Consider the following 16,316-nt stretch of genomic DNA (forward strand, 5'->3'; position numbering starts at 1 on the left):
CACTTAGAGCTTCTGGGAGGAAGTCTCTGCCACAGACTTGGCTCTAATTTAGATTAGGATGTCCAGATGAGACCTCTGCCACAGGCCTAGTGCTTGGAAGTTAGGACAGTAGAGCAAATCCTCCCAGTATGTCTTTGGGGGTCACCGACTGACAGTTTGAATGTGACCTGTCAGTGTCCGGTCACCCAGATCCCCGGTGGTTCGTTCAAGCCCTGTTGGATCACCTGCCCCCGGGCTCTCCTCAGACCGATCCCCCACCGAACAGAACCCAGCTTGGGATCTCCTCAATGGGTATGGGAACCCAGAAAGTCACTGGGGTCCCCTGGCAGCATCAGTTGCTCCGGGCTATGAGAGCCCAGAGTCAGGAACTCCACGTAGCACGCAAACCCGGCCTGGTAGGCCATAGTGGTGGGGCCCGTGATGTGCGCACACCCTAAAGGTGGGTGCTGCACCCGGAACCAGGAACCCGCGAAGAACCCCGAACAACGGCCTCCGCCACAGAAATACCCCTCCCCAGCATGCCCCGCGAGGGAAACTCCTCTCATTGGCTGCTGAGAAGAAGAGGCTTCGCCTAGACCCCCTCTGGCGCCACCTGCCGCCCAGAGATAAGACTGCATCTCTGGGGCACAGACTGACCCACAGGACAATCCAGATTTGGCGACAGCCAAATTTGACAAATCAAAGAATGAGAGCAACATAACTCTCTCATTCCCCCAATAAATTTAAATATAGCACCTGTACAAAAGTACACAGGCGCTACATTGATAATTTTAACAAATGTGTATTTCAACAACCCCTTGTACAGTCGTATGCAAAAGTTTAGGAACCACTGCCAATTTCCATAATTGTCATCTATAAATATTTGGGTGTTTGGATCATCAATTCCATTTTGCTGTATCAAATAACTGAAGGTCACAGTAATATTTCAGTAGTGAAATGAGGTTTATTGGATTCAGGGCCGGCGCAACCACCAGGCGGACCAAGCGGCCGATTGGGGCGGGCAGGTCTGCAGCCTGGGATGGGGCGGAAATATTTTTTATTTTTTTTTATACTTTATTGTCCGGAGTTGCCGCCGCCCGGTGTCCCGTTCCGGTGTGCTAATGCGCCGCAGCGCCTGTCAGCTGCTGACTGGATGTGGCCCGGGCCGGGCGCAGCCAGTCCAGTTACTGCCTGGTGATGGATGACGCCGGGTCCAGGCCTGCTGATAGATCCCTCCCCCGGCTCACACAGCGGCAGAGTTGTTCGGCGGCTCAGGGCTCTAAAGCCGAAGAGCTGGGCCGCCTCCTTCACGGTCACTGGTCGGGACTCGTGAGTGGGTGTGGCCAGCCAAGGGATGATCCCGCCTGTCACTGGGGGACGGAGAACAGAGTGGGCGGCCTCAGGGATGATCGCAGGTCTTTCTGGGCAGAGCAGCAGGTAAAAAAGAATGGTTCCAAAAATGCTGTTTTGTTTTTGATGAAGCCACTGGACTAGGAGAAATGGAGTTGAAAATTGCTCAGTCAGGACAGGGCTACAGGAAAACACAGATATCATCTTGATCTTTGTCAACTGTATGACTTATATCTTTAGACTTTTACATAGAAGTAAAAAGTGCTACTAGCTGACAAAGATCAAGATGGTATCTGGTATCTACTGACTGAGCAATTTTCAACTCAATTTCTCCCAGTCCTCTGCCCTGCTGTCACCCAGTCCTCTCCCCTGCTGTCACCCAGTCCTCTCCCCTGCTGTCACCCAGTCCTCTGCCATGCTGTCACCCAGTCCTCTCCCCTGCTGTCACCCAGTCCTCTGACATGCTGTCACCCAGTCCTCTCCTCTGCCCTGCTGTCACCCAGTCCTCTGCCATGCTGTCACCCAGTCCTCTCCTCTGCCCTGCTGTCACCCAGTCCTCTGCCCTGCTGTCACCCAGTCCTCTCCTCTGCCCTGCTGTCACCCATTCCTCTGCCCTGCTGTCCGCCAGTCCTCTGCCCTGCTGTCACCCAGTCCTCTGCCCTGCTGTCACCCAGTCCTCTGCCCTGCTGTCACCCAGTCCTCTGCCCTGCTGTCACCCAGTCCTCTGCCATGCTGTCACCCAGTCCTCTCCCCTGCTGTCACCCAGTCCTCTGCCATGCTGTCACCCAGTCCTCTCCTCTGCCCTGCTGTCACCCAGTCCTCTGCCATGCTGTCACCCAGTCCTCTCCTCTGCCCTGCTGTCACCCAGTCCTCTGCCCTGCTGTCACCCAGTCCTCTCCTCTGCCCTGCTGTCACCCATTCCTCTGCCCTGCTGTCCGCCAGTCCTCTGCCCTGCTGTCACCCAGTCCTCTGCCCTGCTGTCACCCAGTCCTCTGCCCTGCTGTCACCCAGTCCTCTGCCATGCTGTCACCCAGTCCTCTCCTATGCCCTGCTGTCACCCAGTCCTCTGCCATGCTGTCACCCGTCCTCTCCTCTGCCCTGCTGTCACCCAGTCCTCTGCCCTGCTGTCACCCAGTCCTCTGCCCTGCTGTCACCCAGTCCTCTCCTCTGCCCTGCTGTCACCTAGTCCTCTGCCCTGCTGTCACCCAGTCCTCTCCTCCGCCCTGCTGTCACCCAGTCCTCTGCCCTGCTGTCACCCAGTCCTCTGCCCTGCTGTCACCCAGTCCTCTGCCCTGCTGTCACCCAGTCCTCTCCTCCGCCCTGCTGTCACCCAGTCCTCTGCCCTGCTGTCACCCAGTCCTCTGCCCTGCTGTCACCCAGTCCTCTCCTCCGCCCTGCTGTCACCCACTCCTCCACCATGCTGTCACCCAGTCCTCAGCCATGCTGTCACCCAGTCCTCAGCCATGCTGTCACCCAGTCCTCAGCCCTGCTGTCACCCAGTCCTCCGCCCTGCTGTCACCCAGTTCTCTGCCCTGCTGTCACCCAGTCCTCCACCTTGCTGTCACCCACTCCTCCTCCTTGCTGTCACCCACCCACTCCTCCTCCTTGCTGTCACCCACTCCTCCTCCTTGCTGTCACCCACTCCTCTGCCCTGCTGTCACCCACTCCTCCGCCCTGCTGTCACCCAGTCCTCTGCCCTGCTGTCACCCAGTCCTCTGCCCTGCTGTCACCCAGTCCTCTGCCATGCTGTCACCCAGTCCTCTCCTATGCCCTGCTGTCACCCAGTCCTCTGCCATGCTGTCACCCGTCCTCTCCTCTGCCCTGCTGTCACCCAGTCCTCTGCCCTGCTGTCACCCAGTCCTCTGCCCTGCTGTCACCCAGTCCTCTCCTCTGCCCTGCTGTCACCTAGTCCTCTGCCCTGCTGTCACCCAGTCCTCTCCTCCGCCCTGCTGTCACCCAGTCCTCTGCCCTGCTGTCACCCAGTCCTCTGCCCTGCTGTCACCCAGTCCTCTGCCCTGCTGTCACCCAGTCCTCTCCTCCGCCCTGCTGTCACCCAGTCCTCTGCCCTGCTGTCACCCAGTCCTCTGCCCTGCTGTCACCCAGTCCTCTGCCCTGCTGTCACCCAGTCCTCTCCTCCGCCCTGCTGTCACCCAGTCCTCTGCCCTGCTGTCACCCAGTCCTCTGCCCTGCTGTCACCCAGTCCTCTGCCCTGCTGTCACCCAGTCCTCTCCTCCGCCCTGCTGTCACCCACTCCTCCACCATGCTGTCACCCAGTCCTCAGCCATGCTGTCACCCAGTCCTCAGCCCTGCTGTCACCCAGTCCTCAGCCCTGCTGTCACCCAGTCCTCCGCCCTGCTGTCACCCAGTTCTCTGCCCTGCTGTCACCCAGTCCTCCCCCTTGCTGTCACCCACTCCTCCTCCTTGCTGTCACCCACCCACTCCTCCTCCTTGCTGTCACCCACTCCTCTGCCCTGCTGTCACCCACTCCTCCGCCCTGCTGTCACCCAGTACTCAGCCATGCTGTCACCCAGTCCTCAGCCATGCTGTCACCCAGTCCTCTCCTCTGCCCTGCTGTCACCCAGTCCTCTGCCCTGCTGTCACCCAGTCCTCTGCCCTGCTGTCACCCAGTCCTCTCCTCTGCCCTGCTGTCACCCACTCCTCCGCCCTGCTGTCACCCAGTCCTCAGCCATGCTGTCACCCAGTCCTCTCCTCTGCCCTGCTGTCACCCAGTCCTCAGCCTTGCTGTCACCAAGTCCTCCGCCCTGCTGTCACCCAGTTCTCTGCCCTGCTGTCACCCAGTCCTCCGCCTTGCTGTCACCCACTCCTCCGCCTTGCTGTCACCCACTCCTCCGCCCTGCTGTCACCCACTCCTCCGCCATGCTGTCACCCAGTCCTCAGCCATGCTGTCACCCAGTCCTCAGCCATGCTGTCACCCAGTCCTCAGCCCTGCTGTCACCCAGTCCTCCGCCCTGCTGTCACCCAGTTCTCTGCCCTGCTGTCACCCAGTCCTCCGCCTTGCTGTCACCCACTCCTCCGCCCTGCTGTCACCCAGTCCTCCGCCCTGCTGTCACCCAGTCCTCCGCCCTGCTGTCACCCAGTCCTCAGCCATGCTGTCACCCAGTCCTCAGCCCTGCTGTCACCCAGTCCTCAGCCCTGCTGTCACCCAGTCCTCCGCCCTGCTGTCACCCAGTTCTCTGCCCTGCTGTCACCCAGTCCTCCACCTTGCTGTCACCCACTCCTCCTCCTTGCTGTCACCCACCCACTCCTCCTCCTTGCTGTCACCCACTCCTCTGCCCTGCTGTCACCCACTCCTCCGCCCTGCTGTCACCCAGTACTCAGCCATGCTGTCACCCAGTCCTCAGCCATGCTGTCACCCAGTCCTCTCCTCTGCCCTGCTGTCACCCAGTCCTCTGCCCTGCTGTCACCCAGTCCTCTGCCCTGCTGTCACCCAGTCCTCTCCTCTGCCCTGCTGTCACCCACTCCTCCGCCCTGCTGTCACCCAGTCCTCAGCCATGCTGTCACCCAGTCCTCTCCTCTGCCCTGCTGTCACCCAGTCCTCAGCCTTGCTGTCACCAAGTCCTCCGCCCTGCTGTCACCCAGTTCTCTGCCCTGCTGTCACCCAGTCCTCCGCCTTGCTGTCACCCACTCCTCCGCCTTGCTGTCACCCACTCCTCCGCCCTGCTGTCACCCACTCCTCCGCCATGCTGTCACCCAGTCCTCAGCCATGCTGTCACCCAGTCCTCAGCCATGCTGTCACCCAGTCCTCAGCCCTGCTGTCACCCAGTCCTCCGCCCTGCTGTCACCCAGTTCTCTGCCCTGCTGTCACCCAGTCCTCCGCCTTGCTGTCACCCACTCCTCCGCCCTGCTGTCACCCAGTCCTCCGCCCTGCTGTCACCCAGTCCTCCGCCCTGCTGTCACCCAGTCCTCCGCCATGCTGTCACCCAGTCCTCAGCCATGCTGTCACCCAGTCCTCAGCCATGCTGTCACCCAGTCCTCAGCCATGCTGTCACCCAGTCCTCAGCCATGCTGTCACCCAGTCCTCTCCTCTGCCCTGCTGTCACCCAGTCCTCTGCCCTGCTGTCACACAGTCCTCTGCCCTGCTGTCACACAGTCCTCTGCCCTGCTGTCACACAGTCCTCTGCCATGCTGTCACACAGTCCTCCGCCATACTGTCACCCAGCCCTCTGCTGTCATCCTGTCCCTTGCTGTCACCCAGTTCTCTCTAAAAAAAAAAAAAAAAAATTGTTGGCAACTATGCTCGCTGTGTACGGCAGTTCAATGAGGGTCAATAAACATCACAGGGGGTATAGACAGGGCCGGTGCTAGACGTTTGCGCCCTTTCTATACCTTATAGAGATATAGAAATTATATTTTAGCAGTATAGAAGTTTTTTTTTTTGGGGGGGCGCAAGTAGCTGGTCTCGCCTAGGGCGCAAAAAAGTCTAGCACCGGCCCTGATTGGATTAACAGAAAATGTGCAATATGCAACAAAACAAAATTAGACAGGTGCATAAATTTGGACACCCTTGTCATTTTGTTGATTAAGATTTGAATACCTGTAACTACTGGGCACTGATTAATTGGAACACACAATTGGTTTGGTGAGCTCATTAAACCTTAAACTTCATATACAGGTGCATCCAATCATGAGAAAGGGTATTTAAGGTGGCCAATTGCAAGTTGTTGTTCTCTTTGACTCTCCTCTGAAGAGTGGCAACATGGGGGCCTCAAAACAACTCTCAAATGACCTGATAACAAAGATTGTTCTACATTATGGTTTAGGGGAAGGCTACAAAAAGTTATGGCAGCCACATAAAATATTGGAGAGGCAAAGGCGAAGGATGGTAAGAACGGTCAAAAACAGCCCACAGACCACCTCCAAAGACCTACAACACCAACTTTCTGCAGATTTTGTCACTGTGCATCCTTTAACAATTCCACGCACTTTGCACAGGGAGAAAGCTGTATGGGAGAGTGATGCGAAAGAAGCCTTTTCTGCACACACGCCACAAACGGAGTCGCTTGAAGTATGCAAACGCACATTTGGACAAGCCAGCTTCATTTTGTAATAAGGTGCTGTAACGCATAACAAGGGGCGTTATGCATGGCGGCAAAAGAACACAGCATTTCAAGAAAAACACTTGCTACCCACAGTAAAATTTGGTGGAGGTTCCATCATGCTATGGGGCTGCATGGCCAGTGCCGGTACTGGGAATCTGGTTAAAGTTGAGGGTCACATGGATTCCACTCAATATCAGCAGATTCTTGAGAATAATGTTGAGGAATCGATTAGTCACAAAGTTGAAGTTACGTCAACAAGACAACGACCCAAAACACGGCTCAAAATCTACTCGGACATTTGTGCAGAGGAACAATTACAATGTTCTGGAATGGCTATCCCAGTCCCCAGTCCCCAGATCTGAATATCGATGAACATCTGTGGGGTGATTTGAAGCAGGCTTGGACCAATATACATCCATCCAGAATCCAGACACTCATTACAGGTTATAGGAAGCATCTAGAGGCTGTTATTTCTGCTAAAGGAGGCTCTACTAAATATTGATGTGAGTTTTCTGTTGGGGTGCCCAAATTTATGCACCTGTCTAATTTCGTTTTGATGCATATTGCGCATTTTCTGTTAATGCAATAAACCTAATTTCACCACTGAAATATTACTGTGTCCTTCAGTTATTTGATAGATCAAAATGAAATTGCTGATCCAAACACCCAAATATTTATAAATGACAATCATGGAAATTGTCAGGTGTTCCTAAACTTTTGCATACGACTGTATTAGCAATGCCTTCAGAATGTGTGAGAACTTTGAGAATTTTTGTAAATCCTAGCAGGTATCACAGAATATTTATTTGACTATTAAAGTACCATACCACAATAAATGTTTTAAGCCTATTAGATAGAACAATGAAGATGTTAAACTTACAATTATCGCTGAAGTCATCCACGAGTATTATTTCATGGATAAGGTGCATAGGTGTTCTGTTTAACACACTGCAAAAAGAGAAAAAAATATATTAGTTATTTTATTTCAAAATACCAAATATCATAAGTAGTAGACAGTTGCATAGTTTCATGGTATGTTGGGTTTTAGTGCCGGGAAGATATTGGCAAAGTTACTTTTTTTAGAGAGAGGCGCCATGCCATAAGTTCCTTGTAATCAAACACACTAAACCTTGTTTACAGCTAATTATAAATTGGGGTGGTTATCTTTTTTTGTTAAATGCACTAAACTGCACTGTAAGGCCCCTTTCACACAAGCGGACCAATCAAGTCCACCTTTCAATTTTTAGGCGAACCTGATGGGACCATCCATTACCCTCTATGGAGCGGCGGGTGTCAACAGGCATGTGTCCGTTGACACCGTCCAACATCCGATCCTATCCACTAACAACAGACGAATGGGGATCCATTTCTCATCTGTCTAGCAGTCCGTTTACATCTGACCGCCCAAAGAGGACAGCGGGCTGTGTCTCTATCTGCTCTCATAAGCGGAGTGGACGTGGACAAGCCACCTGCCTGCTCCACGGGGATTAGCGGCAGATTCTACACTAAGCAGGTGGACTCCTGGCAGAGTCCACCCCATGTGGAAGGCACCCAATTCTCACAATAACTCGGTTTAGAACTCTAACAATGCCTCTCGGTAAAAAAAAAAATCACACTCTGCCCCTTCCTGTAATCCAAACTCTAAACTAGCAATAACCTTCTATGCAAGCCTAATACCAACTCTAACACAGAGGCCCCGTACACACGACCGAGTTTCTCGGCAGAATTCAGCCAGAAACTCGGTTCAGAGCTGAATTCTGCCGAGAAACCCGGCCGTGTGTACACTTTCGGCCGAGGAAGCCGACGAGGAACTCGGCGAGGAAATAGAGAACATGTTCTCTATTTCCTCGTTGTTCAATGGCAAAAGTCGGCCCACCGAGTTCCTCAGCGGCTTCCACGCTGAACTCGACGAGGAACTCGATGTGTTTGGCACGTCGAGTTCCTCGGTCGTGTGTACGGGGCCTGACACTTTATGTAACCAAAACAGTAATGCCGCGTACACATGATCTGGCTTTTGCCTGGCCAAATCACATCAGAATTCCATCAGAAAAAAAATAGAACATGTTCTATATCTAACACCGATGGAATTCATCTGAATTTCCGATGAAAAAAACTCAGATGGGGCTACACACGATCGGAAATTCCAATGGAAAAACTCCATCGGAAATTCCGATTGTGTGTATGGGGCATAAGACTTACCCTAACACTACCCTTATACTAGTGAAGAAAAAGAGGTGGATGAGCGCAAAAACAATTACACTATAAAATCTATAGGATAATATAAAGCGAATGTGCCTTGAAATGTGGTCCAAGATAATAGTGTGAGTGATCTGTGGCAAAAAAGCTTAAAATTATCTAATAATGCCTATAAATAATAATAAACAATGATGCCTAGGAATAATGAACAATAGTGAACAGTGAACAATAATGAACAATGGACTGCAGTGAATCCTGGTGACTAATTGCTGGTATATTCAATTGAATGCATCATATACAGTCCATTATGTGAATCTTGCCATTCAAACAGATGTAATATCCAAATAAATCTTCCTGGTGATGGGCTCACAGAGCGCTTATCTTGAGACAAGGAAATAACTGCTTTAAATGGCTGAATTCTGGCTCTCAGGATCAGCGTGGTTACTGTGTGGACATCTGCTGTACACTGTGATGGGCTTCAAGAAAATGGAGGCTCCCCGACAGATTTTAGTCATGTGCTGTGTCCTGCTATCTCAGTGTGAAGTGCTGCTACTAATGCTGCCCAGCTCTGCTTTATTGTTGTGTACAGATGACTCACCTGCAGACTGTGTTTACATGTAAATAACCGTCATTCATATTTAAATAGTGACGGCATTCATATGTAATTAGCTGAGGCCGGCAGCATTCATATGTATATAATGCCCCTCTGCAGTGAAGAGATGAAGTGCTGTAACCTCTATCAACCAATCAGTGAGCAGTATTACTGTACAGTAATCTCTAGCAACCAATCAACAAGAAGAAATCATGCGCTGTATCCTCTAGCAACTAATCAGTGAGCCGTAATGTGTGCTGTAACCTCTAGCAACCAGTCAGTAAGTGGTAATGATATGCTGTAACCTTTGGCAACCAATCGCAATCACTGCCTGATCTGATACAGTAAGCTGATTTTAAGTCTAGCTGATATTTATTTTATGTCTCAGAGCAGGTAGAGAGCAAAATTGCATGGGGGGGCAAGACATTTTTTGCCCAGGGTCAAATCAACATTGAAGATGGCCCTGGGGAAGAATACATATAGCCAGATTCACGTAGACTTACGCCGACCTATCAGAAGATACGTCGTCGTAAGTCCGAATGTGCGCAGTCGTATCTTTAGGCGTATTCTGGAAACCAGATACGCCTGAATTTGGTCAAGATACGACCGACGTAAGTCTCCTACGCCGTCGTATCTTGGCTGCATATTTACGCTGGCCACTAGGGGCGTGTACGTGGATTTACGCGTTGAATATGTAAATGAGCAAGATACGCCGATTCACGAACGTACGTACGCCCGTCGCAGTAAGCTACGCCGTTTACGTAAGACATACGCCGGCGTAAAGCTAAACCACCAAAAAGATGGCGCAGCCCATGCAAGGTATGGACGACGGCCCTCATTTACATGGGGTAACGGTTACTTTACATGTAGCACGCCCACTACCTGCCTAATTTGAATAAGGCGGGGTTACGCCGGGCCATTTTCGCTATGCCGACGTAACTTAGGGAGCAAGTGCTTTGTGAATACTGGCCTTGCCTCTCTATTTTAAGTCGGCGTAGCGCAAATGAGCTGCGCTACGCCCGCTTAAAGATACGCCAATCTACTTGAATCTGCCTAACTGACTTCAAAGTCAATTTAACTCTACAAGTCTCTACCTAAAAGAGGAAAAATTACTTGGGATGGGAAACAAAATGATTTTCCCCAAAAGATAGTTATTTGGATTGGTCTCAGCAGCTATGGGTTAAGGTTAGTTGACGGTGTACAGAAACACACCGACTCCATTCTGTATCCAGCAGTCCTAAGTATAAGCCCCTTAGTGCCATGTGATGAATACACAAACCTGTACATTTCTGAACATTAGCAGATCAACTTTCCTACTGAATTAATTTTAACTTGCCTCTAGCCACATAACTCCCGCTTTACCCATTCACAGTGCCGGTATGGGATATGTGAAATATTAATTGTACTGAACAACAAAGCCAAGATGACTGCTAAAATAGGCAATTTTCCTTATCTGCTTCCCCTAGAACAGCACCGTGATAAGCAATACACCAAGTTGACTTTAATTTCAGCACGAGGAAATAATCATGTACATTTACTGGCGATAAGCCAACCTTTTCTGTCTGCGCTTTGAATACCTTCTATTCCCAAAAGCGGTATTATCATCCTATGAAAGATAATACAAATGACTGGGTCTGACCAATCAATAGGCACATTTAAATTATCCAGGGAAACTAATTAGGTCACAGAAAGTGTGACATAAGTTTAAACATATATACACACACATTGTATACACTATATGTAGTTATAAAAATAGAATTACCTGAAACGTTTATACATTTTAATTAAAACTCTACATTTATTCACAATGGCTATCAAGGCCGTGGATAATGGATATTAGGAGAACATTGCTCCCTTTCCCTGCAGTGATGGACAGTGTAGGGAGGAATGGAGAGGAAGAAGGTCTTGGATTGGCTACAGCCACAGTTTGGACAAGCCTATCAACAGGGAAAGAATGCAGGGCCGCTGATAGGGGGGACCACCAGTCCTCCTGTAGGGGGCCCGGGCACACAGGGGGCCCAAACAGCAGGGGGAATTAGTATGGTTTGGCGGAGGGGCAGTTACAGAAGGATGCCCTGTGCAGCTCTCTGCAGCAGCTGAAAGACATTTTCTACTCCTCATGCCAGCTTTCAGCTGCTGCAGGGAGAGACACAGACACAGTGCATCATTCCTGTAATTGCTTCCCCGACACTGACACTGATTCCCCTCCCTGTTCTGCCTGCTTCTGATCCCCCACTGTGAATATATATTTTTTTATGTAAAAAACAAATAAAAGGGCTAATTCACACAGGTTAAATATTATGTTTGTATCCACTAATAATGAATTTAGTGTATTTTTAGTGAAAATATGGTCTTGATATATTGGGGGGGGGGGCTGCCAGGTATGCTGTACGGGGCCCCGTGATTTCTAACAGCAGCCCTAATAGGATGGCTTTGGATTAGCTGCATGCCGGGCTGACGTTAGACCCGCCCCACCACTTGGGGTTGTAGGGAGAGCTGGACAAGGATAAGACCTTACGTTGCCCATCCAGGGACTGCCTGAGATCCAGGGACCAACTTCCATGGCTTCTTGGCCATCACAGTCTGTCTTATTGCAATTGACCAACCACCATAATGATTAAGACCCCAATGCCAGCAAGACTGGGTTATAGATATACAGACTGCACAGGTCATCTTTATGCCAATTGTGTTGTTGTGCTGTGAACTGGCATTGCAATTGTTTTCTTAATCAGTTTATTTCATAAGGTTTTATTACTTTTAATAAAGTCCATTTAAACATGCAGGGTAAGAAGACCCAAATTATCCAGCAGCTCCTCCTCGGGTTGTGCTACTCTTATTTGCTCTAACTTGGTTTGTTATATATACCATTTAAAACATTTTGTTCATAGGTGTGAGCACGGGGTGTGTCGGATGTGCCTGGGCACACCCTAATCACTCCATGCACCAGGGCTGCTGATAAGCCAGTATTGCTGGCCCTTACTGAGCCTTGCTCCTATCAGTTCAAAAGAGGAGCAGGAGAAAGTGAAGCCCGGAGTGGAGAGGACAGAAAAAACAAATAACGGAGGGCTGGGGCATAACCATGTGCAAGGGAGAATGCACAGGGTTAAGTTTGGGGAGGAGGTTGCAAGCATGGGCAGACTGGAAGAACGTTGGTGAGGGGGTGGAGCAGTATAAGAAGGGGAGGCACGGTCTTGTGGGCACAGTCGGGCGGTGAGACAGTACGGAAGGAGGCAGTTTTCCCACCCACCCTCCCTATGTTTGTATGGTTGTGTGGTTTGTTTTGTTCTTTTCTTTCAGGTTTTCTGGATGCAGGTCGTCATAACAGCAGTGGAATGGCGGTGTCCTTGGTCTTTGATGGTGGAAGATAACAGATCTGATGGAAGTGTGGGGGGGGGTTCATCTGTGGTATGGTTCCCTCTGGGGTACTCCAGTGGAACGGTGTCCGCTGGAATACGGGTATGGTGGCACTGCAAGAAAAAGGGGTTGTCTCCGAGCTGTGATACGGCTGGAGGCCTGGTATAGTAAAATGGTCCCGCAGTGTAGTGGTGGTAATGTTTTTAAGTTCGGGGTGCCGTCAAAGACCAACAGGCTGTGTGTGTTTAAACGGTTAACGCCCGCCGCATGTATATGTATGTCCACAGAATGGCACGTACAGGCATATGGGCGTACATGCACGTTCCCGCCTTTCCGCGGGTCGGGGGTCTCATCGGGATCCCCCCGGTACATGCAGCGGTCGGAAACCCGCGGGGAGTGATCCGGGACGAGGGCGCGGCTATTCGTTTCTAGCCCCCCCCCCCCGCGATCGCTCCACGGAGCTGAAGAACGGGGAGAGCCGTATGTAAACACGGCTTCCCCGTGCTTCAATGTGGCGGCTGCATCGATCGAGTGATTCCTTTTATAGGGAGACTCGATCGATGACGTTACCAAAAATAGGTAGAAGAATACGTATCGGCCTAAACTGAGGAAAAAAAATATTTTTATATATGTTTTTGGGGCAAAAAGTAAAAAATATTGTTTTTTTTTCAAAATTGTCGCTCTATTTTTGTTTATAGCGCAAAAAATAAAAACCGCAGAGGTGATCAAATACCACCAAAAGAAAGCTCTATTTGTGGGGAAAAAAGTACGCCAATTTTGTTTGGGAGCCACGTCGCACGACCGCGCAATTGACTGTTAAAGCGACGCAGTGCCGAATCGCAAAACCTGGCCTGGGCATTTAGCTGCCTAAAGGTCCGGGGCTTAAGTGGTTAAAAAAGTTGCCGTTAAAATGTTTATTTGGAAATTATTTAATTATTTAATTATTTTGGTAATAATAAAAAGGCTGTTATGGCCACTTATACTTCAAACTCAGGTGTGGTCTCGTTATTATGGTTATGTGACTGGGGTGGGGAGGGCAAAATGTATTGGGATGTAAAAGGTATGTGGGAATAGGGATATCCTGACTACACTGGTCATGGGCTGTACTGCCTTATTGCAGACACTGATTGTTCCTTTACAGTATCTATCAAACCTATCCATCTCCACCATAGCAAAATGTTTCTTCCTTTAGCACAGGTGCTCCTTAAATGTCATCATTTTTATAGATACGATAACTGGGGAGATTTTTTCCTGGTGTTCAAAGCTTCTTTAAAGCTGATTTTAAACACAAATTCTAAATCTCTGTCATTTTGTCCTCGTTGGCAGAACCCAGCAGTGAGCCTTGTCTATTGTTTATAAAGTAATTAGAAAGCTTTTAGTTGAAAGAAAAAAAAGGAAAAAAAAAAGATGCTGCGCTGTTCATTGCTCGATCTATTTGATGTTTCCGTTCAGTGCTTCACAGAGCACACATCAGATGGCGGTGCGTATTTGTCGGCCCTCCAGGACGCAGCGATGAGACGGGGAGCCGAGACGGACCATCTGCTTTGATGGGTCGGTGAGCTGTCACGTGACGTCATTCCTCCACACATCACACAATGAAGGGGACGCAGGTTACTGGATGGGCGAGATTTACATTATTCTATTTGTGGCTGATGGAAGATCGTCAGTCCCTCGGGGGGTTATATATTTACATGCTTTCAGAGAAACATATGTTTGGTATTATAGTCTTCCTGTTATTTCTAATCCCCAGGAAATAATTGGACTGCGCAGTTCTGATTAAGAATTTTGTTTTGGCTGACGTTATAAAAATTTGATTTGTCTAAAGACTAGAGAAAAACGGCTTTTCGATACCCTCCCTTGTCCCCCCATTAGACATTTTCACAGTGTTTCCCCTATGACCATAAATCTTTGTGACCTCAAGGTTCAAGAACTGGGCATTAAATAAAGGAAGATACAATATATACCATACTGTATACCGTACATACACTGATTTTGAAAGCAACACCAAGAAATATTATCAGAATCTATTTTAACCCCTTATGTGACATAACACAAATATAAGGTCCACACTCCACTGGGCTTTTTGCCATGAAGCTGCATATTTGCATACCTCCCCTTGTGCTTGGAGTGCACTACACAGCACCGAAAGCCCTGGGCCCCATACTAACCATTGGGACCCAGGACTCCTGATTCTGGGTCACCTGATCGCTGTGGTAGCCTATGATTGGCTACCACAGTGATCAGTCACTGTGAAGACTGTCCCTGTGTTTCTCTCTCTGTGAATGGAGAGGAAATAAACATTATATAAAACTTGTTTCTGCTTGCGGAGAAAAAGAAAATAGCGTGTATAAAAAAAAACAAAAAAACTTTGATCAAGGTTTGATCTAGGTCAGTGCCAGAGTAATGCTTCCTACACACGATCGGAATTTCCGATGAAAAAAGTCAGACGGAATTTTTTTATCGGACATTCCGACCGTGTGTGTGCACTGCAATCGCAAAACACAAATGCAGGTGTCATTATTTACATTGGAACCTAAAACATGGTGCAGTTTGCTGCAATTCTCACGCGATTTGCTGCGTGGAAAATCGCTTTGTGTGAAGCTTGTCACCCAAAAAGGGCAGAGGCTTCTTTTGGGTGACAAGCTTCACACAATACAATTTGCTGCAATTGTCGTGCAATCTACTGTGTGGCAATTCGCATTGCATGAAGCTTGTTGCCCAAAAAGGAGCAGGAGCTTCTTTTGGACGTCAAGCGTCACAAGATGCGATTTACTGTTCAACAATCCAGACAAAACCACACAACGTTCTAGGTGTCATTAAAAATAATGGCACCTGAACCTTTGTTTTGCAATGGCGGGCAGAAACGCAGCAATTCTGCCATGATCCCAAAACACCCAAGTGTGAATGGAGGAGCTGCCCTAGTTTTCACATATGCGATTCAGGATGCTTTTTTAAACTCACAGATTTGAATGACAGGCTACATATTATGGGTTCCTATTGAGGTGGTTAGCACAGATGCGATCCGCACGAATTGTGCTTTGAGTGCCATTACCTAAAGGGTCCTGTGCTATCCACACTCGCAAGTGGTAGAGTAGAGTGGCATGTGGTGATAAGTGTTCATATAGGATTGTTATTGACAGGAGTTTTTGCATTGAAGTCAATGGGAGTGTTTTTTTTTAAGTCAATGGGAGGCGTGTTTGCATTGAAGTCAATGGTGTATGATTTTGCATTGAAGTGCGATTTTGCATTGAAGTCAATGGGATGCAATTGCACCTGTACTGAAATCGCACAGAAACCGGAATGACATTGCCATTTCAGTTCACATAGGAGTGAACCCAGGTGCCAGGATGCAATTTCTAGTCAACATGGCAACCTGGCACCTCGGATTTGTCGAGCCCTGCATTATCATGACCAGTAAACTGTAGATATAAAAAAATGAAAAGGTAAGTGCTCATATTACATACTTTTGGTAAACGAAAGTTAATTGCTTAGATTGTATGGTCGAATTGTAAAACCTTAGATGGCAATTTAGACTGGTGCGAATTGTAGTGGTAGGAATCTTCAGCATTTACCAGCATTAAATTTGCTATTTAAACAGCCTCTAATCCTAAATCCTACAGTACGTATAACTGGGCTAAAGTCATTTAAGATTGTCCCAATCCAGGAAAATATCTTATTTTGATTTTACATCTAATCCAACCTCACTCTTCTATCCATCACTAATGCATCTGAGTCTGTAATTGTACACCGCACATAATTGCTCCGATTACTTACTTTGCCGATGT

General features: G+C 49.1%; 1 protein-coding gene across 1 annotated transcript in view; it reads right to left on the minus strand.

The window, feature by feature from the left end:
- The window catches only part of GALNT14 (polypeptide N-acetylgalactosaminyltransferase 14), a 657,875-nt gene that overhangs the window by 165,283 nt on the left and 476,276 nt on the right, over nt 1-16,316 (minus strand). Inside the window, exon 4 of the mRNA XM_040351317.1 lies at nt 7,270-7,337. Within this exon, the coding sequence (XP_040207251.1) occupies nt 7,270-7,337 (68 nt within the window). The remainder of the gene's footprint in view (nt 1-7,269; nt 7,338-16,316) is intronic.

The sequence above is a fragment of the Rana temporaria genome, chromosome 4 (genome assembly GCF_905171775.1).
Source record: "Rana temporaria chromosome 4, aRanTem1.1, whole genome shotgun sequence".
NCBI classification, from domain to species: domain Eukaryota; kingdom Metazoa; phylum Chordata; class Amphibia; order Anura; family Ranidae; genus Rana; species Rana temporaria.